We start from the raw sequence: 26,922 nt of genomic DNA, 5'->3' as shown, positions 1-26,922 counted from the left end.
TATAGACCAATTTTTGTATACCTTAAGATTTCCTAAAGATTTTGAAAGTAGACAAACACCTGACAGTAATTTCATAGCAGGACCATGGAGTCCATTGAGTCTAAGCTGTCAGTGAGCTGCCTTAGTTTGTTGATCAGTGTTGACAAGTTATGATATCAATAACTATATTTCAAATTGATTTTTTTTTAAACTTTCACACTGGACAACATCTGCTATGTAATGAAATTTCTGTAACCTAAACTGTTACAATGATATGTTGTCAGACAATGCCAACTGGATCTAAGTTTTGCTTTTCAATTCCTACTGTTAGCTCACTTGTAATGCGGGAGTAAACATTTCAATAATTTATTTCAAGCGAAAATGTTTACACATGGTAGGCTACTAGATCTAGTACTTAGCTACGTTGACAGAACATCACACAAGTTGTTACTTATTGGGTAAAATTGGGTTGATCCCTATACTGGCTAATTTTTTATATAGGCCTATGTATATTTTTTTTCAATGGCAAATAAAATATGTTTAGTTTACCATATAAAATGAACTTCAAGAAGGAATTTATACTTTTTAAAAAATTACTTTAGTTAATGTTATGTCTCGATTAAAAAAAGTTTCCTTTTCAGATCTTGCAATCTATGAGGCAGATGATGTTAACAAGCAGGGTATCGTGTGGCCAGCACAATGATCAACCACCTTTACTTTCCCCAACTAAAGTCAGTTACCCATTATAGTTGGGTGGTCTCAGGGGTGCCCTAAAAATCCAGATATTCAAAATCCCAGTCTTCAGAGATTTGAACCCAGGACCCCAGGTTTGGAAGCCATGTGCTTATCCACTCAGTCCCCTCATTAGGTCTCCATTAGATTTGGTTAAACTTCACTCTATAATGTGAAATCATAAGACAAAAAAAATAATAATAATAGAGTAACACAGTAACAAAAAAAATGACAATTCCAGAATGTTTCAAATTTTTTTTTTTTACTTATTTCATTACAAATAGGGGATAAAGAAAATAATACTGATCAAACTGACCACAGTGCACAAGAAAAAAACAACATCACCAACATTTTCTTGATATTAATCATTTTTATCTTTTATGAAACAAAATTAATAATAAAAAACAAAACAAAACTATAATACAATAAATGAAAAAGAAAAACATTGTAGTTTTGCAGTATAAAAACTTATAAATAGGGAAGACAATGGTCTACTGTTACATTTTTCCAGATACTAAATATCCTTCATATGTCTACGTGGAGAAACTACACATAAATATAAGTTAAATATAATGAATAAGGTGTATTTATTATTCCTTTGGAAACAAGTGCAACAATTTTGAAAACAATCATGCATATCTATGTAATAAATAACAATGATATAAAAACAAGAATAAATACAATATATATTCTAAACAAAATAATAATTTTCTATAATTTAAAGCTCCATATGGTTAAAACAATGTTAAGATATAATTTATTTAAGAATGTTCATTGCTTATTATGCATAGTGAAAAAAGAAAGCTGACAATGCTTTTAGTATTAATTTTATTACTTTGAATGGTCGACATTTCATGAATTAAAAGCTACGTTTCGACAATCTTGTGTTCCAAGTAAAGAAAATTACAACATATTTAATGGTTACTTATAGCAGACATCTCTGACAAAGTATGTTGGGAGTGGGATTGGAATGTTATCTCGTTTATGCTCAACATGGGGCAAGTAAATGACTTTTAAAAGCCTGAATATTTTACTCTAGCTTGACATGGAATTCAATAAGCTGAGGTAATAAACCAATGTACATAAAATACACTTATAAAATGTCAAAAAACAAGACAAATGATGCTTGCCTGTGCAGATACTAATTTTGGCATTGCAGTTCAGTGCTGTGTACAACTTTTAAGGGTGTGAATATTTTCACACATGGCCTTACAGACAGAGTCACTTCAAGGTATGAAAACTTGTACACCAATAAACCATTATATTTTATATAATAGTCTAATTCATATTCTATTTAAAAAAAAAAAAAAAAGGAGAAAGCCAAGATAATATTTTGCTTACATTTTCTCTTTTTTATGATTGAAAATAGAACCAACTGATACAGCAATAATAAAACAATAAAAGCAACACAACTTGTAATGAAAGTGAATAGCTCCAAATATGTAATCAAAACAGAACAAGATTTTTTTTTCAAATTAAACAAGTAAAATAATGAAAAGAGAAAAAAATAGTAGAAAATGAAATATAATAATGGTTGTATCTCTAAACTTAAAATTATTACTCATCATATTGTCATTGCTCATGATGTTACTCACAGGAAACAGGCATAAAGAAAGTAGCTTTTGTCACTTGCTTTTATTGAGACATCATAATCACCCATTTTCACAGTTCCTAAATTCTAAATGTTATACTACAGCCACAAGACACAAATTTGCATATTTACAAAAACTAATTTTGGGTGGGGGTGGGGGTGGGAAATAAAGAAAGTTATTTATACAACTTTATATTTCTATTATGCCATTACTGAATTCCAGTTTTTTTTTCAGGGAACTACAGTGTTAAACATGAACTGTTTACAGTAAATTATATAGATCGATTATAATTATCAAATATAAGTTATCATTTTCATGTTTTACATTTGTCTAAAATAGCTTTACAGAATGGATTAAAAACTTCAAAGTGTGACAAAAGGATAATTTAGTCAGTATGCATGCTAAACTGAAAACGTTGTCAATGACATTATAGCCATTAAGACTTAAAAATTTAAGTTGCTGCCTGTAAAAAAAAAACAAAAAAAAAAAAACATCAAGCAAAACTTTTAATAGTGAAAAATGTATTTCCTATTAAAAAAATGTATTTATAAAAAAGTTTATTAAGTAAAAAAAAAATGTATATATAAATGTCCCAATCACTATAATTACTAAATAAACACAACTAATAGTTAATATAAAGTGTTTTTCTAATGGACTATATTCAAAGGAGAGAACAGGTACTATAACATAAAAAGGTTAAGATTGAAACTATATATCTTGCATGAAAAAAGAAAAAAGAGTGACTGAAAATCAGATTTAAAAGCCTATACAAACTTGTCAATAACAGAAGTTAAAATAAATTATTATGACAACTGTCCCCAGTAAAGTTTTGAGTTTATGATTATAAATATTAGTTAAGAAATAAAAACATTGAATCACAAAATATGCACTGATGGAAACACACCCAGGTAGAAGACAACATAATGTAGAAATATTGCATGGAATTGCACATACTCTATTATCATAAATAACCATTAATTATTCAATAGGATTAGTCATTTGAATAGATCAAAATCACCAGCTAGTTGTAACAGTTCTGTTTACTGTTACAAAAACATTTTAAGACAATACTATACATCACTATAAAGAAAACCCCCCAAAAAACCAAGTCCATATAAATTATTTTCCTTCCAACTATTGGTGTGTATACTAAATGGGAAGACTAAGACATCCTAGAGAAAAAAAATTCAAGTAAGTTAAAATAACAAACGTCACAACAGAAGCCAATATTTGGCATTGAATTCCATAGCATGAGCAATAAGGGAAGTTTAAATCATTGAAACTATCACTAAGTTATAGTCTAACCTTTTTTTTGTGTTCAGATGAATTTTATTACAATACAGAAAAGGTTTGTGTGTGCATTAGCTTAAGAGGTCTATTGGGCATGTAAGTAAATGAACATAAAATGATGTTTTCTTATTGTAATTCAGATGAAGTCCATTAAGGGTTGAAGCACCTAAACTTCCCTATGAAACCATACTACCAACTGAAAAGGATTTGTCTTAGTAGAACTAGTGAACTAGTTCTGTCCGAAAGTTCCTAAATATACAAGACCATCTTGCACAGGAATTTGCTCATATTCCTAATATATGACAGCCACGAATCAGACTTATCAAATAATAGAAGATGATGACATTTAGCTTCACAAAGTTAAGTTAATGCACAGCTACAATTCTTAGATGTCACATAGAATTCATATTTAAGACTGTTAATACAACTAAACAACAAAAAATCTGTTGTAAGATGAAGTGATAAACATGAATATTTATTTTGTATTATGCAATCCTAGTTATCTTCAATACACCTGTTTTACTAAAACATGTAATTCCTACATTAAAATATTAAACCAAAAAAAAAAAAGGTGTCCCTTTTAACTTTACTTTTCCATTGTAGAATACAAAAAATCAGCAGCAGCTAATGGATAGACTTGTTTTTTCTGTCTGTAACATTAATATTCTGTGAAGCTAATCAGGTCAGCACATGTGGTAATGTGAAACAAGTGCCTATAACAAATTTAATTGAGCCAACATTTTGTTTGTTAGCAGAGCTCTATTAAATAACTTATTATTATTTAATTATTATTAACCTAAATTCAAATCTGTAAATAATGCCTTTTTTTTAAAAATAATGTAACAGAGTGTAAAAAAGTAAAATATTGTAAATGAATAATTTTAGATTAAGGAAGTGGATCCAATATAACTTAACTTTAAGCTGGCTAGATCCAACAAACACAACTTTAACGCTGATATTTTACCCACAGTAAATACTGTTTTTTTTTTTTTTCTCTTTTTGAATTTTTTGGACTCAGAACTAAAAAAACAAACTATAAAACTATTAGGAAGACAAAAAAAAAACAACATAACTGCACATCAGAACAACTCAGAAGTAACAAAAAATAAGGTATGAAAATATTGAAAGTAAAAAAAATATGTACACAATTTAGAATTTAAAAAAACAAACAAAAAACAAAACTGCATATCATGTCAAGATGAGTTACTGTAAAACATTGCATTGAAAAATTAACATTTCGTGACTCACACGCTGAATGATTGCTTCTGCACAATATCATCACCGTTGTTGCAGCAGTTTTGTAAGAAATAATAAATGAAAGACATCATTTCTCTAAATATAATTTTGATTATTTATGCATTGATAAAATTCTAGCCAGTGTCAGCATGTTATTTTTGTTCATAGTGGCAACTTGTTCTAAAGGATTCTAAGAATGAAATCTTGATATGCTTACTTTAAAAAAAATAAAATGAAGATAAATAAATTACATTCTCCTTCATCTGTTAGCAATATTAAAGAGGTTTTATGGGGGAAACCTGATATGCATGAAATTCATTTAAATAAATGATATGCATACATTCATTTTTAAATGACAATTTTTCAAGAAAAAAACAAAAAAACAACTATTAATATGAAAGTGTTGTGAGGAAGTATTCAACTTGATTCAACGTATGAATTTGATATTTGCTCAATCAGTTGTCAACCATTAGTATGACTAATGATTCGGTAACGATTTGAAAGAAAATAGAGTTAACTATAATACAACAGCTTTAATTTCAGCTGTTTACCTATCAGGATATGAAAGCAAAGCAATGAACATACCAAAAATGAAAAAAATATAATAGACAGACAGAACGAGTTGATAAAAGCTTTGAAAAAAAAAAAAATAGGAGAAGGGGCATAACCGTGAAAATTAATGCCATAGTTATGTTCTTTTGAATTACTCTCCCTAATAATTTCTAAAACTAATATACTGCTTTTAATTTTAAGACTAATTTGTATAACTTAGGAGATCACAAGCATGGACATTATTCAAAACTTAAACCAAATAACAAAAATTATTTAATAACCTGAAAGCCAGTCCACTAAAGATTCAACCATTCTGACAGTACAAGTCACAAGCTGCTACTCTAATGAAGGGGTACATTTTTGTATATCAGACCAGTAAGAAAATAGTGGGAAAACAACCCCCCCCCCCCAAAAAAAAAAAAAACAACAACAAACAAACAAAAAAAAAAACTTTTTTTTTAGGTAGAATCAGTATGCTGGATTTACAGAACCTTTATTCAAATCAGCCAATGGTTAAAAAAAAACAACTGAAGAACTATCATGACTTTTTTTTTTAATTATTACAAATAGGAAAAAAGTTTATATATTCTATACAATAACCAATGTTGATCTATTAATTTAAATGTAGCAATTTGAAGAAAGAAAAGCTCAGCCAAAAACAATAAAAAGTCATGTTCCATTCCATTAAATCTATAAAAATGAGAATAAAAGATGACTAAGGTTAATTTGGACATTATGGTGGGTCAATGTTAGTAGGCTGAAATAAAAAATATATTTAGTTTTAAGTACCGGGCATTAAATGTAAAAATAACATCTGTCACAGGTATATGAACTCTTCAAATTCTATTGTCGAGACTTAATGAAGGTGCACTTCATCCTGGGTATAGCCTAATGTGACCTACAATGAGGAAAAATTTCAGTGTTTCATCAGTACTCAGATCTAAAAACCTAATTTGCAGCTACTCCAAACAAAGAGGACTGTGATCAAAATAATTTGAAAGCATATCTTATCAATTTCAGATTTTCCTTCAAATCAAAAGAAGATAGTTATTTCCTATACTTTGTTAATTTTTTAAATCTAACCGTGATTTGCTAAATAGTTATGCTAGTACCGGTAATAATAAACTTAATATTTTTTTTGTTACTGTCAACTGAATAAAGGTGATAACTTGACTGCGTCAATACTAAAATAAACATGCCCTCTATGGGTTCATGAAGTAAAATGAAGTCAAGAGTTGTGTACCTTACAGTGCAAATCTAAATAAAACTTTCTACTGAAACCAAGAAAGCAAATGGGACATTGATACTGTTTTCTGAATTGGGCTTGCCTAAATAACATTGGTTTGGGGCAGACCTTTGTTCTCAGCTGTCTTATTTTAGCTTTTGTTTGATGAGAAGAAAATTGAGACTTAATATTTTCAATTGAATCAGACACAGAAATGGAGTTATTACTTTCTGTATCAGGTTGTGAGGTGCCATTTGAAATGATCAGTTTTTGGTCAAGAGCAACATTTGATTCAGTGTGAACATCTGCTGGGGAAATTTTTTTCTCACATTTAATTGGACTATTTTTATTACGCACACTTCTGTGAGACTTTCTCAGACGCTTGCCAACTTTTAATTTTTTACCACATGAGCCAGCTTTGTGGCGCTTGAGGCTGTCTGAATAATAAAAGCCTTTACTGCAAACTGAACAGATGAAATTTTTTATTCCAGCATGGACAAATTGATGACGTTTTAAACTGGAAGTGTCTTTATATGACTTACCACATGTGTCACAAGAGAATGGTCTTTCTTGGCTGTGTACAGCCATGTGACGAATAAGAAGGTAACTTTTCTTAAAGATTTTCTTGCAGATTTGGCATGGGTAGTCAGTTTGAGGTGGCTGCACTTGCCGAGGATGTGACCTGAAGTATTTGCAAGCTGAACTCATTTTATGCCTGCTCAGCCCAAGGGCATCTTTAAACCCTTTCTTGCACCTTTCACAGGTGAATGGCCTTGTACTGTTGTGAACTTTCATATGGCGTTTTAGCCTGAAGCTTTCAGAGAATTGTTTATTACAGACCATGCAAACATGGGGTTTCAGATTGGAATGGAATTTTTTGTGTCGCTCCAGGTAGGACTTGGTGGAGTAAACCCGAGCACAAATGGGACAAGGGAAACCATCTCCATGTTGCGAAGCTATTTTCGAATCCTTATCTCTGCATATTTTCTGGTGTTCTGAAAAAGATGACATGTCATGAAACTCTGACTGGCAGACAGGGCATGTTACCATGTGTAGACGACGATGACGTTTCAGGTTGAAGGCTTCTGAGAACTTCTTCAAGCATATGTCACATTGAAACTTCAGCAAGCCTTTGTGACACCTGATGTGCTCCTGAAGGAAATGCACCTCAGAGAATACCCTAGAGCACTGGGGACATGGGTGCAAGGAATCAGGTGAAACTTTGAGTTCTTCCAGCATGCAGCCTCTGGTCTTGTGTTTTTTCAGACTCCAGTTGTCGCAATAGCCCCGGTTGCAGTTCTGGCAGATGTGCGGCCTTGCACCTGCATGAATACGAGCATGTCTCTTAAGACTGTAAGAATCACAAAACTTCTTGCCACATTGTGAACAGGTGACATTAGAGTTACGAGTATGATAGCTCATGTGCATCAAAAGGTTATTATCAGATGTGAATTCTTTACTGCAAACTTTACAAGTGAAGAGGTTTTCTTTTTCAGAGTTTAAATTTGACATTACTTTACTGAATGACTTGTCACTGCTTTTCTTTGCGGAACAAGACATTCCTTTATTACATTGTTCAGACTTGTTTGGGGATAATTTTGTGTCACTTTTATTTTTGCAATAAGCAGATCTAGTTTTTATACCTCTATTACTTTGATGATATTCTTGGTTCCTTTTTCTTGAGGCTCTTTGTGTTGCACTCATAAAATTGATAGACTCTGAAGACTCTACTGTGTCAGTGACTGAAACATCAGATTTTGATTCTATCTTGTTACTGTTTTCTACTTTGAGATGAGACAAGTTAGAAGATGAATCACTTGATCTTTTTTCCAATGTTCCGCTACAAGCCTGTAAAAATACATATATATATATTTATTTAGCAATTTAAATTTACTTACTAATTACTTTACAGTCCATCAACATTATTATTCCACTACAGTCATCAATACAAAAAAAAAAGTTTCTTTATGCCAAGTGAAGTAAAATTATGTTTTTGTTATGTTTTGATAATTTTATGAGCTGTGTTAATATTGACAATCAATGTTTTAACTGACTTCCAGAAAAGATTCCAAATGTCCTTAAATCCCAAGTAAATTGAAGTAAAGTCTTTTTTTCTTTGATTGATGAGTTAAGCATAGATGCTATTAAACCAATTGTATGCCCCAAGGGTAGCAATAACAAGGAGGCTGAAATGAGGAAAACACAAACAGAGACGTCCTCTGATAACATGGCTGCACTCCTTCATGGACACCAGTTGGAAAGGGCTGCCAACATTGCTGTGGACTGATATCTATGGAGACAAGTTGCTGCCTAATGTGCTGAACGGCTTGGGATGATCTAAGTCTAATACTATTCCAAAACAATGATGAATAGTCATATGTAAGGTTTCTAATATAAGATCTTCAATGTTATGAAATATTTGTACACAAAAAAAAAAAAAACATGCAGAAATAAAGTTAGCATTAGTGTCAAAACTATATAATTATTTAATTAGAAAAAAACTAATTTTTAAAAATATAAATTTGACAAAACCATTAAAATCTCACCTTTTTGTGCTTTGAAAAATTAGAAGGATCTCTAAATTGCTTTCCACATTGAAGACAAGAATAAGGTTTTTCCCCAGTGTGCACTGGCATATGGCGTCTAAGACTGGTAGAATTCATGAAAGTTTTTTCACATACCAAACATGCGTATCGTGACAAGCACTGAGAATTTAGATGCTGATCAAAGTGTGTTGAAGATGTAAATACTTGGTTGCATGGGGAGCAACGAAAAGATGGAGGTTCATTACAACTAATTGATTCATCAAGCTTGAAAACAGTATTACTTGGTGACTGCAAACTGTAATTTATGACTGCATCTGAAGATTGATCAGCATTCACATTTTTCAAATTCTTTTCATTTGAATAGGGTTCTATGTAATCTAGTCGAGATAGCAAATATGGCTTATTTTTCATCATCTTTGATTCACTAGTGGGCATAATTACAGTCTTACTAACAGATGCAGTATTTTCTTTTTTCAACAGCTCTGTTAGATCTGACTTACATTTATCTGCTGAATTTTCAATTTGAGAAATATCTTGTTTAGAATCACTGCATATGCTTTCTGACTCAAAGCTATTGTTAAATAGAACTTCAGGCTTCAGTAAAGGTGGATCACCATAATCTTCCTCACAATTGAGACATTTGTATGAGTTTGGACAGGAAGTAACTTGAACTCTACTTGTGCTTCTGAAATTCTCACCTTCCACTAGTAATTCACCACACTCAAAACACAACATAATGTCTGGCAAAGCGACAGAATCTTTTGCTAAAGCAGCATCTATTTCCAGCTGGCCTATATCGCCACACAAGTGTAACATTTTCTCATAAGAATCAATGCTTTCAACTAATTTGGAAATGTTGTTAGAGAGTTTTGGGTCTTTTTTCATGAGGCTGTGCAAGGAAGGTAACTCATGACTAGACTTGATATCTGCCTCACTTTTTATTTCAGAGCTAGTGTTAGAAACAAACATGTTGGATGGGATGAGAACTGGCAAACAGTCGCTTATGGAACCTCTGCCATCCACACTACTCTCAGATTGGTCTGCTACTGACCCTAAACTGTCACAGGCCTGATTTTCATTGGAGCCTGTTTCTGTGCATGGCGTTAACTCTTTGATCATGCAAACCTTTTTTTGATGCCGAATTAAGCTTTGCTTCTCTAAAAAACTCTTCTTGCAGAGAGAACAGGAAAAGTTCTTGACACCAATATGAATTTTCAGGTGGCGTTTCAAGCTACCAGAATCACTGAATGACTTCTGACACAATTTACAGCTGTATGGGCGTAAGCCTGTGTGCACTCGATCATGCCTCTTTAGTCCATGTTTATCCATAAAACTCTTGTTGCACACAGAGCAGTGGAACAATCTATATCGCTCTTTGTGTATTCCCTCATGTCGTAGGAGACTAGCACTGTCTCTAAAAGATTTTGAGCACAAGTGACAGATAAATGGTTTCTCATTATCATGGGTTTTCATATGTCGCTTTAAGCTACAGCTGTCAAGAAATGATTTGTCACAGTAGTCGCATTTGAATTTCCTGTTGCCAGAGTGCGACTTCATGTGTCTGTTGTAAGACTTTTCATCTATGCATATTCTGCCGCACACATCACAAACCATGCATTCGGTTAAATTTTTGGAACTCTTTCCATTCTGTGTTTCTAAATTTGCTTCTGAGTTATGTATTGAGTTACTGATAGGACTCGTTATTGTTCTCCCTTTTTGATTCCTAAAGTGATCAACATTAAAAGAACTCTTAGACAAGTTTTGATTTTCATCGCTAACCTGAACATTGTGCAATCTTTGAGTTATTTTACCATTAGCAAAGTGACTTTCTTTATCACAACTAGACAATCTGTTCTTACTTCGATCATTTTTCTTATTTTTTGGCATTTTTGCAAATACATCTTGATGTAAAAGTACTTCAGATTTTAGTTCATTATTATTATTTTTATTAGCTTTTTTCCGAGATTTCAAAAAACTTGATCTCTTCATGTTTTCCTCAGCCATGAAAACATAACTTTAAAAAATTCCAGGATGTAAACACTAAAAAAAAAAAAGAAAATGTATTATTGATGATGATAACATTTTTCTTTTATTACAAAAACTGTATCTAGTAAGACAAAAAACAAACAACACTTTTACAATAATGCATTAAGATTGGCTAAAGTAGTATTTCTACTTAGCTATTCTGATTTTCATTAACTCTAACTAAAACTATATTATTTTTTGCTTTTTCAATCTTAAAAAAAAATAATTTCAACAAATATTTTTTCATTAACATTCTAGTAACAGTAACTAAACTAGAAAGGATTCTGTAAGGCTATATGATGTTTCTGTGTACACCTGCTAAAGAGGAAAGTGATGTTACCAGTACTATAACTGTCTTTATTTATCACAACTAATATGAAATACATATTATACATGGATTATACACAGGGCCAGGATTTTGTGATTTTACCATCACCGATGGCAAAGACAAACAGACACAAACACTCTTTTGTTCCCCAGGCAATCAAATCATTAAATAGAAACAATCTGATATAAACTTTTCACATGTAAATTATGAATGAGTCTTGTGTAAATGTAAATTTTTTTTTTTTTTTTATAGTTATAATGTTTTATTTGGTGAAATGCACATTGTAAGACTAATTTCCTTACGGACAATAAAGATTATTATTATTATTTTTATGCGTCGCAGGCAGTGTAAGTGGAAGCTATTTAATCTATGTTCTTGACAAATGCAAGTTGCCCAGCTCTCACTGCCATAAAGAAGTGTGCTCAGAATGCAGGCGTTGTAGACTAGGATTTTGATTGCCGTAGTTAATTTTGTTTTTTATCTTGGAGAGTTTTCTCATTGCTGCAGAAGCCTTTCCTGCAACGCATAATGTGCACCTCCTGGAGGGATCATGTCTCCAACCAGGACATTTTGAAACAGGCCAATATGGACAGCATCTATGCTTTTCTGACACAGAGAAGACAACACTGGCTCAGACATGTCACTCGCATGCCAGATGGAATGACATGTATACGCTGAGCTTGCGGAGGGAGTCAGACCCTAGGTCCGCTCAAGACTAGCTTACAGAGATGTCTGCAAGCGAGACATGAGAACCACATGCATCAACCAAGTATATGGGAGGAGATAGCCCAAGACAGGACAGCATGGAGACAGACTGTGCATGATGGTAAGAACTTCACAGAGAGCAAAGGAAACTAAGCTGCATCAGTCAAGAGAAAAAAAGCTGCCCTGTCACAGAGATGCATATAGGACAGATGCATATATATGCACGAACTGCGGCAAACTCTGCCGCTCCAGAATTGGTTTGATCAGTCACTCCCTGTCACAATGACTCATCTGGGTGCATCCAGTCTTCTAAGACAGAAGGAGCCATATATATATATATATATATATAGTGTGCACATACTCAAATGAATGTATAGCGAACCTTGCATTTATTTATGTAATGAATACAAATTTATTAATGTTATGGTGCTGTATTTTATAGTTCCACTTTAGCCAATATCACCTAAAGCTTTAGAGTTGAATGTAAGAAATGTGTTGGAAACAAAACAATGTTCACAGGATGATTACTGTTGTGGTGATATGCATGTTGAGAGCAAAGTGTGTTTGTCTTCTAATTACTGCATAATTGCTGTTATAGAGTTTTAAATAGGTACAATTATTGATAAGGGTGTATCTATAACTGTAATCTATAGTACCGGTATATAAGTAGACTAGATTTGTTAGAATAGTTAGATCTATTCTATTTCTAGATTCTAGACTAATCATAGAATTAAATCTAGACCAGTGGTTGGAAAATAACAGCCTGCTGGCCACAAGCAGCCCGGCAGATTATTTTATGCTGCCCCCCGGATACCTAAAGAAATCAGGTGTGCCCACAGTTAATACCGTACATATAAAAATAATAAAAAAATTATTGTAAATATGGTATCTATTCATTTTTCCCAACAGATAAACAAAAGTGACGTTATTATACCAATGCACTTTGATTCCATGTAAAAAAATTGTCTTCAGGTGTAAATGAAACTAAATGTGTGTAAACTATAAGGAAATTGATGATGCCCAACAGGAATGGACTACTTTTGCCATAACCATCGAAATAAAGGCGAATTTTACAAAATACAGTGGAGTGTTTGATATGTATCTTTAGATGAAGGGTTCGAGTAGCATCATTTACTCTAAATGAAGTCCCACATTCTCAAACTTTTTTTAATGCAACCCTTGATGCCTTTGTTATAACTTGCGTAACATTCTTCAAAAGGGGTCTTCGATCAGAAGTTTTACCTAAAATTACTAGACTACTGTAACAAAGTGTAACTGTAGCCAGTGGCGTCACAAGGGTCAGTGTCATCACCCCCCAGGAAAAAAAACAACAACTATTGTTTATTTTGTTTCTTTATGTTGAACAATAAAACTTTAGGCTAATTAATAAATTGGTTGCACATGAAAATGGTTTTCGATTCTATTTTAAAATGTCATTGCTTCTGATATTTTATCAAAAGTTATTACATAAATTTAAAAAATGTACTATTATTGAATAGAGAAACATCGAGTTGAACATATTTTTTATTAGAGATTATTAAAGGTTTTACATTATACTAGTCGATAGTAGTGTTTCTCAGCTGCTTCCGGAAAAGCAATTTAAGCACTGAACAGGTTTGTCCTGCGAAACATCGTCAAGCAAAACCTGGAATACCAATAAAGGATGTTGATCAATTTTGTAGATTTAAAAAAAGTTTGAAAGTGTCCATGGGAATCACTCTGGAAAATAGCAAGAGAATAATGCATCTCTGAAAATTTTTCCAGATCCAGAGACATGTCTAAAGCAAATCAAGCTGTTGTCACAACAGATGGTGGAATTCTTCAACATCGAGACGGATATGAGATTAGGGTGTATTCCCATTTCTCTTTCTAGTAGTCATTGACAATGTCATAGAAATAAAACAAATTAGGCTGCATTCGGGTTCCCAAACCGAGTTGGATTTTGAAGACGACATAGCATTACTTTGAAACATAATTCAATTTATGCACTAGATGACGGCTAAAGACGCTCTCAAAGTTATGCATATTGGGTGCAGGTTACCCAGTACCCCCATCAACATTAGCCATACAGATTTTGAACAAATAAAAAAGGTAACCTATTTAGGCAGTGTTATGCAGAGACGCATATCATGGTGTTTCATGTCAGATTGGAATTCAGGAGATGTCTGTCAAAAAGTATGGACTATCTGAACAAACAAATCAATTAGTCAGGAGATAAAAATCCACCTACTCAATACAATCATTGTCCCAAAGGCCACCTACGCTTTGAGACGTGAAAAGTTGAAAAGAGGCTGAGCAGTGATGGTTGAAAAGGATCCTACGAATAACATACCGAGATAATGTTACCAATAGAAGAAATCTTTTCCCGCACAGGTATTCACCATCTAAGTGAAGTAGCGATTGAAAGTCAATTGACATTTGTGAGACGTATCATTAGACAAGAAGAAACAAGTTTACCAAAGTCAGCCATAACATGCATCTGAAAAGAGCAACGCCAAAGCAAGGCCGTCCACGTCTAACATGGTCGCACTTTTTAGATGTCCTTAATTTCATGGGCACCTGCTGGGACGTTGCAGTGAAGGTCGCCTTCGTAAACTGATTTCTGTGGAGAGAGCTTGCAGCCCTATACGTTGAATAGGACTGCGAAGGGCTTAAGTTTAGGTTTTCTCAACATTTTAAAATACAAAAATGTTATGTTCGCCGCTCAAATAAGATGTTTAGGGGAGTGCCTTAAGCTCACTCAGAGTTGTCCGGGGCATAGCCCTATGCGTCAAACATGTTTATATATTTTTCAGCTTCAAAAACTCTTTCCTGGTGTCTAGAATGCATTATTTTCTCATAATAGGAAGACTACAAGTTAAGTAGAATTAAATTAAAAAGGTCTGGGACATGTTGAAACTGAACTGTGAGAGACATTCAAGGTAGTCATTTTTTTTTAAAGGTTGCATTTTGGAAAAGTGCATTTTACCCACTGGTGGGTGTCACTGGGTGCGACCCGCACCCCCCTAGTGACGCCACTGACTGTAGCAGTACAACTGTTACTGTACTCTCTCTAGTACTTATCTTCTTCTTATCTTATATAATACAGATGTTACTTCAAAAAAGAAGATGATTACGTCCTACGCGTCATGCATATTAATCAATGACTTAAATTCTGCCAAGTCACTGGTTTTCCTGGCTAGCTCAGGCAACCCATTCCATGCTCTAATAGCACTAGGGAAGAAGGAGTATTTGTACAAATTTGTCCTAGCATATGGGACGAGGAATGTGCCTTTATCTTTGTGTCTTTCAGAGTATTTTATTAAATTTTTTTTTTGTATTTGAAGATTATGATTCGGTGTTTTATGTATTGCTACTTTACTTTTGAGTCTTCTGTCGTGAAGGCTTTCTAAATTTAGTGGTTTTACTAAAGGTGTTACTCTAGTCAAATGTGAATATTCGTTTGTTATGAATCTCACTGCTCTATTTTGTCTGTTCCAGTTTCTTAATGTTTTCTTGAGTTGAGGGTCCCAAACGGAGGATGCATATTCTATTATTGGCCTAACCAAGGTTAAATAACATTTTAGTTTTATGTTCTTATTTGATTTATAGAAATTTCTTTTAATAAACCCTAATGCTTTTTTTTATTTTTTTATAGTTTCATCAATATGTGGATTCCATGACAGTTTTTCATTTATTATAACACCTAGGTATTTTGCGTTTTTAGTCTGTTACTGGTTTGCCATGAATAAGATAAATGGAATTAATTTGTTTTAGCTTTTTTGTTACTCTTAATGACTGACATTTTTCTGGGTGGAAAGACATGCTCCAATTTGATTCCCATTTCTGTAATTCATCTAATTCTCTTTGTAAAATTTCTGTGTCTTGTGTTGTTTTTATTGTTCTATATATTATGCAATCATCTGCAAATAATCTGACTTTTGTTCCAGAAGTAATGCAATTTGCTTAATCATTTATGTAAATTAAGGTAATCCTGTATTATCTAGTACAATTACATGTCAATAATTTAATACTATACTATTAGTATTACATTACTTATAATAACTTATTACTATAATCTGGATCTGTCTATATTAATTATTATTATAATTTATATATATTATATAGATCTAGAATAATATTATAGATTCTAGTCTAGATCTAGTTATTGCCCAGGGCCCAGATCATCAGTACTGAGAATAGATTATCTAAACTAGATGATAGGCTATACGAGACAAGATTAAATCTAGATCTAGATTTAGATTGATCAAGTCTAGCGTTTATATCTAGTAGACTAGACCTATATGTCCTAGATGAGTAGTTAAAGATTTACTATCAGTATCATTTACACAAGTAGTGAAAGCCTGTCCAATACTCTCGAACTCTCGTTTTTAAGAAATAGAAATGATTTCACAAATAAATTGAGGAAGTTCATTCGTTTAAAATGTAACTTAGTGGAAAAAAATATATTAAAAATGCGAAATTTAAGTTTAGATTGGATCTGACAGACATAAAAAGAATAGATCTATCTTTTATCTTATTAAATACAGACATTACTTAAAAAAAAAAGATACGGTTAAAGTGTAGAAACTAAAAGTAGTTTTAGATCTAGTCTATTTAGGTACATGCCAATTATCTAGTCTCGTCCTCTCCTTCTCACTGGTCACACATATAACATTTAGTTTAGACTAGGTTGACAGACTCCAAAAAAAAAAAAAAAAACAACAACAAAAAACAAAACAAAATATTTACTGCTGCAGGGGTGAACGACTGTATAGAAAATACGATAAACATGCATATATGTAACCCTGTCGCCATTGCCGGACCAAGTAAAACAAAGCCAAACAAAGAACGTGCCGTTTTGGCCACGAGGCCAGCTATATGTTTTGTACCTGATGAATATAGCCTTCAACACACTCATGCATTACAACTCTTATAATCAGACTGATTTACTATGCATGTTTGTCGTATCTTCTAGACTAGGTTGATATATATCTAGACTAGATCTAGAATCTATGTATAATATAGGCATAGATCTTATTTCTCTCTCTCTTCATCGCTGAATAGAATGAATCAAGAAACGCATAGGACGTATAAATAAGTTATCATTAGAAAGAGAGCATATAATTCCTTATAACGTGTCAAACGACTCTATCTAGATATAGCTAGAAATATTTTAATAAAAAAAAATATTATAATTTAATTATCTTGTAATCTGCGAAAAATGTCTTACTTCCGGATTATATTGCTAGCGCGAATCTAAAATCTGTTTCCTTTCCGATCTAGAATCTCGATCTAATCAATCAAGTCAATGTAAACAAACTCGTCCCGGTGGAGAAAAACAAACTTAGAAAAATAGAATTTGTGTAGTTTAGACAACTTTGTTAAAACACTATGGCCAGCAGCAAGAGTATGATTGAAGCACACGCACAGGTCATAGAGAATAATTTTAAAGAATGTATCAATTCTTGTTTTGAAGGTGTCTTGGATGTTGGTCAAAACTTATCAGAATTCTCATTACTGGGCAAGTGTCTGAATGACTGTGTGATTGACTCCAATAAATAATTATGAATATAGCTTTATTTTTAAGAATAGGTATAGATTCTAGGATAGATCTAGATCTAATACTAACTGGATTATCTATAATAATAAAAAGTCATATATGTCATTTGTTATTCTAGTCTAGAGCTAGACTACTCTAGTCTCTAGTCACTCTAGACTATTTTTATTATTAATTGATAAATTACAGAGGACACTAGATTCTAGTTACTCTAACTCTAGTACTACCTATGGCTATGTGACTGTCCAGTCTTAGTAGTGACTAGTAAGACTAGAGTTTGAGTCACTAGATCTAGATAGTTGCTAGTGACTAGCAGGACATTTTGACTGACGGTCCCAGACTGACTAGAAAACTAGTAGATAAGTAGATAGCCAACTAGATCTAAATCTAGAATTCTAGATAGATTCTAGATTAGATTTACAGTTATAATTTTACTACTAATTTTAGATGATAATAATAATTTTATTTATAAAGCGCTGTTAACAAACAAAATGTAGGCTCAAGGCGCTGTAATAACATTACAAACACAAACACGACAATACAAATAAAAAACTAATCTAAAAAAGTTTTAAACAAGTAGGTCTTAATGTTCTTCTTAAAAGTGGTATAGCATGTTGTCTGTCAATGGGGAGTGAGTTCCAAACCTTTGGTCCGTGCACTGAAAAAGCCCGCAGACCGTAGCTTTTGAGGGAGAAACGTGGCACCACTAAAAGCGTTGAGTCCATTGAGTGCAGGGCTCTCTGGAGGACATATGGAGTAATCAGTTCTCTAAGGTACAGGGGCATCTCATTGTTATATATACACTGATGACAAAGTGTGGCGACCTTGTAATTGATTCTCGCTTTCACTGGAAGCCAATGGAGCATGCGCAAGAGCGTAGTAGCAGAATCTTGTCTTGTTTTTCTAAGTACTATTCATGCAGCGTTGTTCTGTATACGTTACAGTTTGGCTATTTTGTCATCAGGTATACCTGCTAGCTCGGCGTTACAGTAGTCAAGGCGGGAGAGTATGAATGCCACAGCTAGCATTTTTGTTGACTCCGTTGTTAAATATGGTCGGATCTAGCCTAATCTATGCAGCTGCAGATAAAGACCCTTGCAGAGCTGATTTATGTGTGGGTCGAAAGATAGTGTTGAGTCGAAGAAAACTCCAAGATTCTGCACTACATGGACATAAGGAAGCTGGCAGTTCGTAATAAAAAGAGAATCTGTGGTTTCAACTTTCGAGACGTTGTTCCGAGTGCCAATCTTAATTATTTCTGTCTTATCTTCATTCATCTTGAGCTTATTTTCAACCATCCAATGGCTCACCCTTGCAACGGTACTACTGATTTTCTCTGCCAGATGCGACACCTCTGATGGTACTGAGGAATCGTATAACTGTGAGTCATTGGCAAAGAAATGGTATAGGATGCCGGTTGGCCGTATGACACCGCTGAGTGGATATGTATACATAGTGAACAGTACTGGGCCTAGAACTGATCCCTGGGGTACTCCGTACTTCAAGAGTAAGCTTGTTGATTCTGTTCCGTTAACAACGACACTTTGGGTGCGTTCAGTCAGGTAGGATCCAAGCCATATTAGGACGATTCCTGTTAAACCGAAAGTGGCAGAGAATCTGGCCATCATAATTTCGTGGTCTAGCGTATCAAAGGCTGCAGACAAGTCCAGCATTGAAAGAATTGAGATGTCAGAATTGTAAAGTAAGTCGTTTAGTACTCTGACCACTGCTGTCTCTGTGCTTCGGCATTTCCTATATGCAGATGGAAATTCTTCCAAGAGACAGTACTGTTCAAGATGAGAAAGAATTTGCGCTAACATGATGCGCTCCAGAATATGATAGATGATAGATCTAGTTATTAGGAGGCAGAAGACTCATTTATAACTTATGGTATGAACAAACATTTAAATCACAATTCACTTAAAAATCTCAACATTCTACATTGTATGAATGCTGAAAAAAAAAATCCAACCTCACCAAATTACTTGATTATTGGTTATTAAAAAAAAATAGTGAAAATGTCATAAAATTTTTGTCTTACAGATAACAAAGATTTTGTAACAACCACAGAAAGTATGATGAAGGGATTTATAGAAATGGAAAAAGAAATGCAGCATCACATAGCAGCCTTGAAGGATGTTAGGACTCTGGTTGGTTTAATTCACAAAAATTTATTTTTATGGTAAACTTATAGAGTACAGCTATTGATAATGATCATGTACACCATATATATAATACAAAAACAATTTTAACACCTTGCTCAAACTGAAATCTTTCTATTAATGATTCTTATATTGAAAAAAAAAAATATGTTAGCCATTATCATGAATTATTCGTTTTCTCACCATCACTAACACAAATTTCATGCTCTTAAACTTACACAGTGTATTTTAACATTGTTTTTATTGTTTAATGAACATAAAATTACATTGCCATGTATCAGTTTTACACAACACATCTGAGAATCATCCTTTCTGCAAATTTGTACAGATAATGTTTGAGGTGACAATGTTTTGTTATGGCACTTGACTGTTCAGTGAGCTCCAAGGTCTCTGGTTTGAACTCTGCTTGCTGCCATGCCCCTTGAAGTTTGAGCTAGGATGTAATTATCTGAAAGAACACTTGAAAACCTTCTTATCTACTTTCAAATATAGTATTAATTGAGATTTAATTCTGTTACTGTTGAATTCCTGTCTAGCTATATTTGCAGTTACTGGTAACCTCATTTCTTATGTGAATTTATATAAATAGACTAAGTGAAAAATTGTAAAATGAAACTGTTGATGATTTCTACAATTAGAAGAGGTTAGATAGTGACAACAATATAGGACACTGGTTATTGGAACAGCTTTCATGAACCTTTAGGGTTAGAAAAATGTAAACAAAATTCTTTTGGGCTTAGTAAATTTACTTCTTAAAGGCCAGCTAAACATTTTGACCTACCTTTAAAAATCATTATAAAAGAAGAAGAATTTAAATAATTTAGTGACCAGTATTTAATTTGTATTATGCGGACAGTAAAAGAACCAACCACTCAAATTTTTCACAGCACATATCAGGTGTCCAATTAAGCTAAGTAAATTTTGACATATCCCTGAAAGTGAAGTGAATTTTGTTAAAAATTGGATTAAAGACCTTTATATTTAAATGCTTTTTAACTGAGAAAAATAATTTTTTTTATTAGCGTGAAAATTCCAATGGTTGTGACATGGGGTAATAGCTGATTTTTATTTTAATATGTTTTTAAATATGTTATTTATTATGCTTAATGAACTTATGGATAAATATAATAAAACTTAATCTTTATTTTCAATTTGGTTCTTAAAATATTTTTAAGATTTAATCTAGACCTATGTGATTTGACACAGCCAATGAATTTTCATGTTTTAATTTTCATTATAATCTGAAACTAAAATAATATTACCCTCTATAAAAATTAATTTGAATTATGTAAACAGGGCACACTTTTCCACTTAAAACTATAAAACTATACCATATATAACTTTCTCTGATAAAAAACAAAAAAAAGGTATTGAAGTTGTAATCACCAGACAGCATTTCTTTATACTTGCCTTCCATGTGATGTGTGCAATTTTGTCCAAACTGTTGATGTCAATCTTGAAGAGCTTCAGTAAATGTGTGTTTGTAAAATGTTTTACATCTTTCAGGTGTTCATTCGGAATTAGAATTAAAGATAATTTACTTTCTAGTCCTAACCTCCAACAGAATAACAGGGAATGGCAGTGGACAGGGTATAAACCTGGGTCCAGGGCACATAGCGCACGGCCAGGTTGCCATCAAGTGTATTTTAAGAGTGGACAACCTGCAGCTCTCCTGCCCTCATTTATTAACATGATTTTTTCGTCTCTTAAATGTTGCATTTTACATATAAAATCTCATTCTTATTCAACTAAGACCTCATCTGAAGGCATAGATGTCAATTTTCTGGCAGAATTTGATAAAAAGTTGGACCATTTGAAGAAAAGTAGTGAAAATGATTACAAATCTCATCCAAAGTATAAAGAGCTGGAGAATTTTTTTATGGATGTTGGCTCATTGGGTGAGTTTGAATTACCCTTGGTATTGAAAAGAAAATTAACTTTTTATTAAAGTTACTTCAGTGCTTAAATAAATTTATGGCTTCAAAGCACTCAAATAAAAAATGTGATAACTGGAGAATTATTTGGACTGTGTGAGTAAAATAACTTTTTTTTTTTTTAACCTTGTTTTAAAAATGATTTTTATACATTTGTGCATAGAAAAAAAGTTAAATTGAAAGGATATGATTTTGAAATATAAAAGTAATTGTTGCACCTATTTTGAGCATAATCAAATTAGATGAATTTCAATAGTATCTTTAGCCTGTGATATATTAGTGTAAGGAGGAGAGATAGCAGAAAAACAAAGGCAGCTTTTTCCTACAAAGATTGCCCAAAAGGACAGACTTATTGACCAATGTATAGCAAAGTTCCCCTTTCAGACTTTTTGATCTATAGGGCAGATCATGTAAAGATCATCTATTTCTTTGGTCAATGGTTAATAAGCATGGTGTCATGTGGCCAGCACAACAACCAACCACTTTACTTTCCCCCAACTAAAGTCAGGTACCATTAGAGTTGGGTGGGCTCCCTAAAAATCCCAAAATTCAAAATCCCAGTCTTCAGTGAGATTTGAACCCAGGACTGCAGGTTCGGAAGCCAAGCGCGTAACCACTCAGCCACTGTGCGCCCCCCCCCCCCCTCCTCAATTACAACAATTGCCAGGTGTTTATGAGAGACTGACATCTGTATAAATGTAACAAAATAATCAGTTTACTATCCTTTAGTAGAAATTCATGTTAGCTGGTAAGAACATTAAAAAAAAATGCCAATGTTCATTCTGTTGTTTTCAGATAAAAATTAATACATAAAAATGCAAGGACTAAGTTTTAATTACTTAGTATTTGATATTTATTATTTTTTGCAGAGGTTTGAGGTGCTATCCATTAAACTTTATAGAGAATTCTGCACCACTTCTAGATGTCACAATTTCTTTTGTCTGCTGGCACAATAAGTTTCATCTTTCCTTTCCGTTGTATAAACTAACTTTATAATGGTTTTCAACAGCTCTATTGTTTTATATACACAGAAGAGCAAATTGCAGCACTCCGCGTCAAGTTGACAGCATCATCCAGCAATGATGATATTGAAGTGACTGAAGTAGAGATCAACACAAAGTGCCCTTACACAGGCCAGACTATAGTGTTTCCTGTGCGAAATAAACACTGTGGTCATGTTTACGACAAGGCAGGCATAACTAATTACATTAGCTCCCGGAAAGCCAAAGCAAAGTAATGAGTTTTTTATTTTATGTAGACTATTTGTGTACACTTTATTATAAGTACACAATCAATGAGTTTTAAACTCTGCTTAGTTATTCACGTATGTTCTTATGTTAAAATGATAATAATAATTAAAATGGAAGCATTCAGAAATATAAAAGTCTTGTTAGAAAAACTAAAATAAATTATTACAATTTCTTGCTCACGTCTGCTGTAATATCTTACATAATCTAATACCCAATGACAAATGTATGGTTAGGTACAGTGGCGTAGATAAGGATTTTTGGGCCCAGGGGGCTTGACCTTTTTAGGGGCCCTGCATTTTGACATTCACATTATGACCTAAGATAATGTACTTAATAAATTTCTAAGTCTAAATTCCAATAGGTACAGTATATAAGAAAAGTTAACAAAAAATAATCATTAAGAATCTTTTCATGAATAATACCATTGTTTATTGGCAAGATAATGCACAAGTGACAAATCTCAATTCATATCGCCTCATGTCATGCTTTCTGTGAAGCTGTGAAGCAAAGGTCCCTATAACATCATCTAGAATAATCGAGATCAATACTGTCAATGTTTTTTTGATTCTACATGAATAACAAGATTACATGGCAGTGGCATAACATTTAATGTAAAAAAAATTTAGGACATTCATTTGGGGGTCCCGGGGGACTTTTAAATTTGGACCCAATATCCCCCCCCCCCCCCCCCCCCCCCCCCCAACGCCTCTGGTTAGGTACATCAATCCGCAAAGATGTGCATATCAGAGGCTTGGTTGTCGAAAGATTTAAATACTATTAAACAAAAGGTAGAAATTCTGAGGTGGCATTTCTAAGTAGATATATAATATACATTTTTTTTTATTAATTTAAATATGTGTGCATTTAAATAATTATAATCCACTTTATCTGGTCTTAAAATATTTTTGATTCTACAGTTAAGGTGTCTCTTTATCTTATTTTTATGCTAATGTATTGTGTTGATGTGTCCTTTTATTTATATCATGCAGATGCCCAGCTGTGGGTTGTGGCAATAAGAACCCCATCACTGTTGACATATTGGAAGAGCATACTGACCTGAAAAAATATATCCAACTGGTTGGCAAATTGGAAAGATTAAAAGTGAATGATAATTTAGATCATTCATTGGATGTATAACAAATGCAGGTAGTGAGTCAGCAATTTTTTTTTTTAATTATTTTTTTTTACAGGTGACCAGTGTTTGAATGTGATAAAATAGCTTAAATTAACTTTACCTACAAAAACATGAACTTCCTCTTAGAAAGCATGTAAAGTTTCTCTTGTTCAAATCATGTTTAGGTTTGGATTTTTTTGGTCTGGTCTTATCGAGGTCACTGAGTCTATCCACTTATTATGGATGTCTGACACCTTTTGGGAAGTCTACTGTAAATGGATGGCATTTAAAACTGTATAACTTTTCATCCCTAGTGAATCACTATGATTTGAATAAAGGAGTGATGGAATTTTTTTTTCTTTTTGGGATTAAAAAAAAAAAGTTTGCAATTGTATTTTAGGCAAAATGATTTTATTTTAATCAGCTTTTTTTTTTTCGGCCTGAGCATTCTAAACAAAAAATGTTAATTAACTTTCTTTTCCTTTTTCAGAAATTTCCAAATTAATATTCTTGAAATTTGACACATGCACAAAGGTTCAATTCTGTCTCAAGTATCATGTTTAGATACTTGAAATGAAATGCATTTTAGAAATACTTAGATTTTATAGGATTGATCTGTCCGTTAATAAATATATCCCAAACACTTTTATTTTAATTTGTTTTTAACTTGTCAAACCGTTTCCACTTTAAAAAACTACAGCTTCTTCTTCGTTCTCAAAAATACAGCTAAAAGAAACTTAATTTTCTTGACTGTAAAGAAAATGAATTTAATTGAATAAGGACATACAAACATGATATTTTGTGTGTGCTGAATTGGAAAAGCCTATTATTTATATGAAGTGGTTCATGATGCGTGTAAATGTTACATTTTTTTTTTATTAGTGTTTGGGCTACACATTTAAATATAATTCTAATATTATATTAATTTCTTTCTATCATTACAAGTGTCTTTGTCATCTGGCAAGAATTGAGAGACTTTCAAGTTGAGGCTTATGATAGATTTCATCCTATTCTATTGGAGGTTTGACTTGGAAATTTCTTGTGCAATCTCTAGTGCTGGAGAATGTTGACATTAACCTAGCTAAATGTGTACATACAGAATCAACATGCTGTGTACATACAGAATCAACTTGTGCTCATACAAAATCAACATTCCCCAACCATGTGAGTCGACTAGAAAGCTAGAAAGCGACCTTCCTCTGCAATGTATTTATGCATACATATTCATTTAAATTATAGATAAAAACAAAGAACAAATGTGAAATGTTTAAATTTCAAACTGTTTAATACATATTTTTTAACAAAAATAATAAATTGTGTTTAATACATAGATAAATTATTAAGAGGGATTTTTGGCTTCCCAAATGAAATGTTTCATTCTACTTTTTATTTTGTAGCTTAAAGGTTACTAATGGACACTACAAATGTATATGCCAACTATTTAAACTTAAAATTTGTATATAGCTTTTCTTCAAACACTTTTATCCAATTCACAACTAAATTTTTTTTAATGGTGGAGAATTTTTAGAAATCTGAAATTTTTTGATAGTTTAAAAAAGTTTAAATGTGTTTTTGTAATTAATAAAAAAAAACAAGATGGAAGTGGATGGTGCTGTAGGTATGGTATTTTGTTTCATTTCAAATCTTTTTTTTGCTAGAGGTGTCTAATAAGATCATTTCAAAACATTCTTTTAAAGTTGACATTTGTATGTCTTCCCCCATGCAATTCTAGATTCTACCCATCTGAAAATTTGACATACCATTTGTTGATGTCTTTTGCATGACCAAAAAAAGGCCAGCTCTACTGCCTCGCATGTCTCTTAATACTTGAGAATCAGTCCTTCCCAACCCTTTTTAATTTAACATTCATGGGTTTCAGAATGTAAGAAAACACTTGGTTTTGGGTTCCATCCTGTACCCCACTGGAAAACTTACAGTGCTCCCTTTGGGAGGGGGTGAACATCAATTTTAAATTTTCTTATGGCATGTTACTAAAAGTTTGAGAAACACTGCCTGAATGGTTACTTTTGTTAAAGTTTTTTTTTTTGCTTCAACATGCACAGAGAAATTAAGTTATGAAATATCATTTACGACAGAGATTTTTAAAGACTGAGTTGTTTTTTCACCCATGATCAATGCAGAGTAAAAGCTTGGATGAGTTGTAGGTATGATTGTGTTTGGGTTCAAAACTTCAAATCTGAAATATGTATTTATAAAATGATGTGAATTATGTATATTTTAAATATGTATATTTAAAAAAAAAAACTTGTTTGGGAAAAAATGTATTTAAGATAATAAAGCTTACAGCAGTATTTTTTGTTAATTGACTAGTTTGAGTGCTCTTATTGTGAATCATGTGACTGTTAACCTAATTACTTTTCCTGCCCCCTGAACTGTAAGCTCTTGAGCAGTCTGTTTCATGGGAAAGCAGCGTGGTGGTGTCTTTCTCAACCGCCATGCCATAATCCAATTTCACACTGCAACTATGGAAGTCATAGTATTAGCACATGGAAACACACAACTGTCCAGCCTTTGTTAGTCCAAAGGTCTACGTTTTATACAGATGAGGAACCATTAAAAGTGTCTCTTTCAGACCTTGTGGTCTATATGTAAAGATCATCTGTTTCTGTGGCCTACCGTGTCATGTGGCCAGCACAACGACCAACCACCTTTACTTTCCCCAACTAATTTCAGGTACCCATTAGAGCTGGGT

General features: G+C 32.8%; 2 protein-coding genes across 4 annotated transcripts; one reads left to right on the top strand and one right to left on the bottom strand.

The window, feature by feature from the left end:
* Positions 1–5,852: 5,852 nt before the first annotated feature.
* On the bottom strand, positions 5,853–16,578 carry LOC106056315 (zinc finger protein 721-like). 2 transcript variants are annotated; one of them, XM_056016498.1, is made up of 3 exons: positions 16,523–16,578; positions 9,153–11,192; positions 5,853–8,454 (listed from the first exon to the last, which is right to left on the bottom strand). In XM_056016498.1, exons 2-3 carry the CDS (start codon positions 11,154–11,156, stop codon positions 6,610–6,612), a joined length of 3,849 nt encoding a protein of 1,282 aa, XP_055872473.1. In that variant the 5' UTR covers positions 11,157–11,192; positions 16,523–16,578; the 3' UTR covers positions 5,853–6,609. The 2 variants fall into 2 exon arrangements, with proteins under 2 accessions (XP_055872473.1, XP_055872472.1); XM_056016497.1 differs by having other exon boundaries at positions 16,539–16,572.
* An 851-nt stretch (positions 16,579–17,429) lies between these two features.
* Positions 17,430–26,532, top strand: LOC106074591 (E3 SUMO-protein ligase NSE2-like). Of its 2 annotated transcripts, none has more exons than XM_056016310.1 (6): positions 17,430–17,713; positions 19,793–19,899; positions 21,665–21,809; positions 22,877–23,078; positions 24,085–24,244; positions 25,155–26,532. In XM_056016310.1, exons 1-5 carry the CDS (start codon positions 17,584–17,586, stop codon positions 24,230–24,232), a joined length of 732 nt encoding a protein of 243 aa, XP_055872285.1. In that variant the 5' UTR covers positions 17,430–17,583; the 3' UTR covers positions 24,233–24,244; positions 25,155–26,532. The 2 variants fall into 2 exon arrangements, with proteins under 2 accessions (XP_055872285.1, XP_055872284.1); XM_056016309.1 differs by having other exon boundaries at positions 17,431–17,713; positions 24,085–24,241.
* Positions 26,533–26,922: the final 390 nt, after the last annotated feature.

This window comes from Biomphalaria glabrata, chromosome 17 (assembly GCF_947242115.1).
Source record: "Biomphalaria glabrata chromosome 17, xgBioGlab47.1, whole genome shotgun sequence".
Classification (NCBI taxonomy): domain Eukaryota; kingdom Metazoa; phylum Mollusca; class Gastropoda; family Planorbidae; genus Biomphalaria; species Biomphalaria glabrata.
Note: the sequence above shows the minus strand (reverse complement) of the source record. Positions and strands in the feature narration are given on the sequence as shown.

What these genes read in the sequence shown, in the direction of transcription:
- LOC106056315 (XM_056016498.1), bottom strand. Translation starts at nt 11,156, where the DNA reads ATGGCTGAGGAAAACATGAAGAGATCAAGTTTTTTGAAATCTCGGAAA. An exon ending in ATTTTTCAAAGCACAAAAAG is followed by an intron (nt 8,455 to 9,152) that starts GTGAGATTTTAA and finishes GTATTTTTACAG; the next exon opens with GCTTGTAGCGGAACATTGGA.
- LOC106074591 (XM_056016310.1), top strand. Translation starts at nt 17,584, where the DNA reads ATGGCCAGCAGCAAGAGTATGATTGAAGCACACGCACAGGTCATAGAG. An exon ending in ATCAGAATTCTCATTACTGG is followed by an intron (nt 17,714 to 19,792) that starts GCAAGTGTCTGA and finishes TTTGTCTTACAG; the next exon opens with ATAACAAAGATTTTGTAACA. An exon ending in TCCCGGAAAGCCAAAGCAAA is followed by an intron (nt 23,079 to 24,084) that starts GTAATGAGTTTT and finishes TATATCATGCAG; the next exon opens with ATGCCCAGCTGTGGGTTGTG.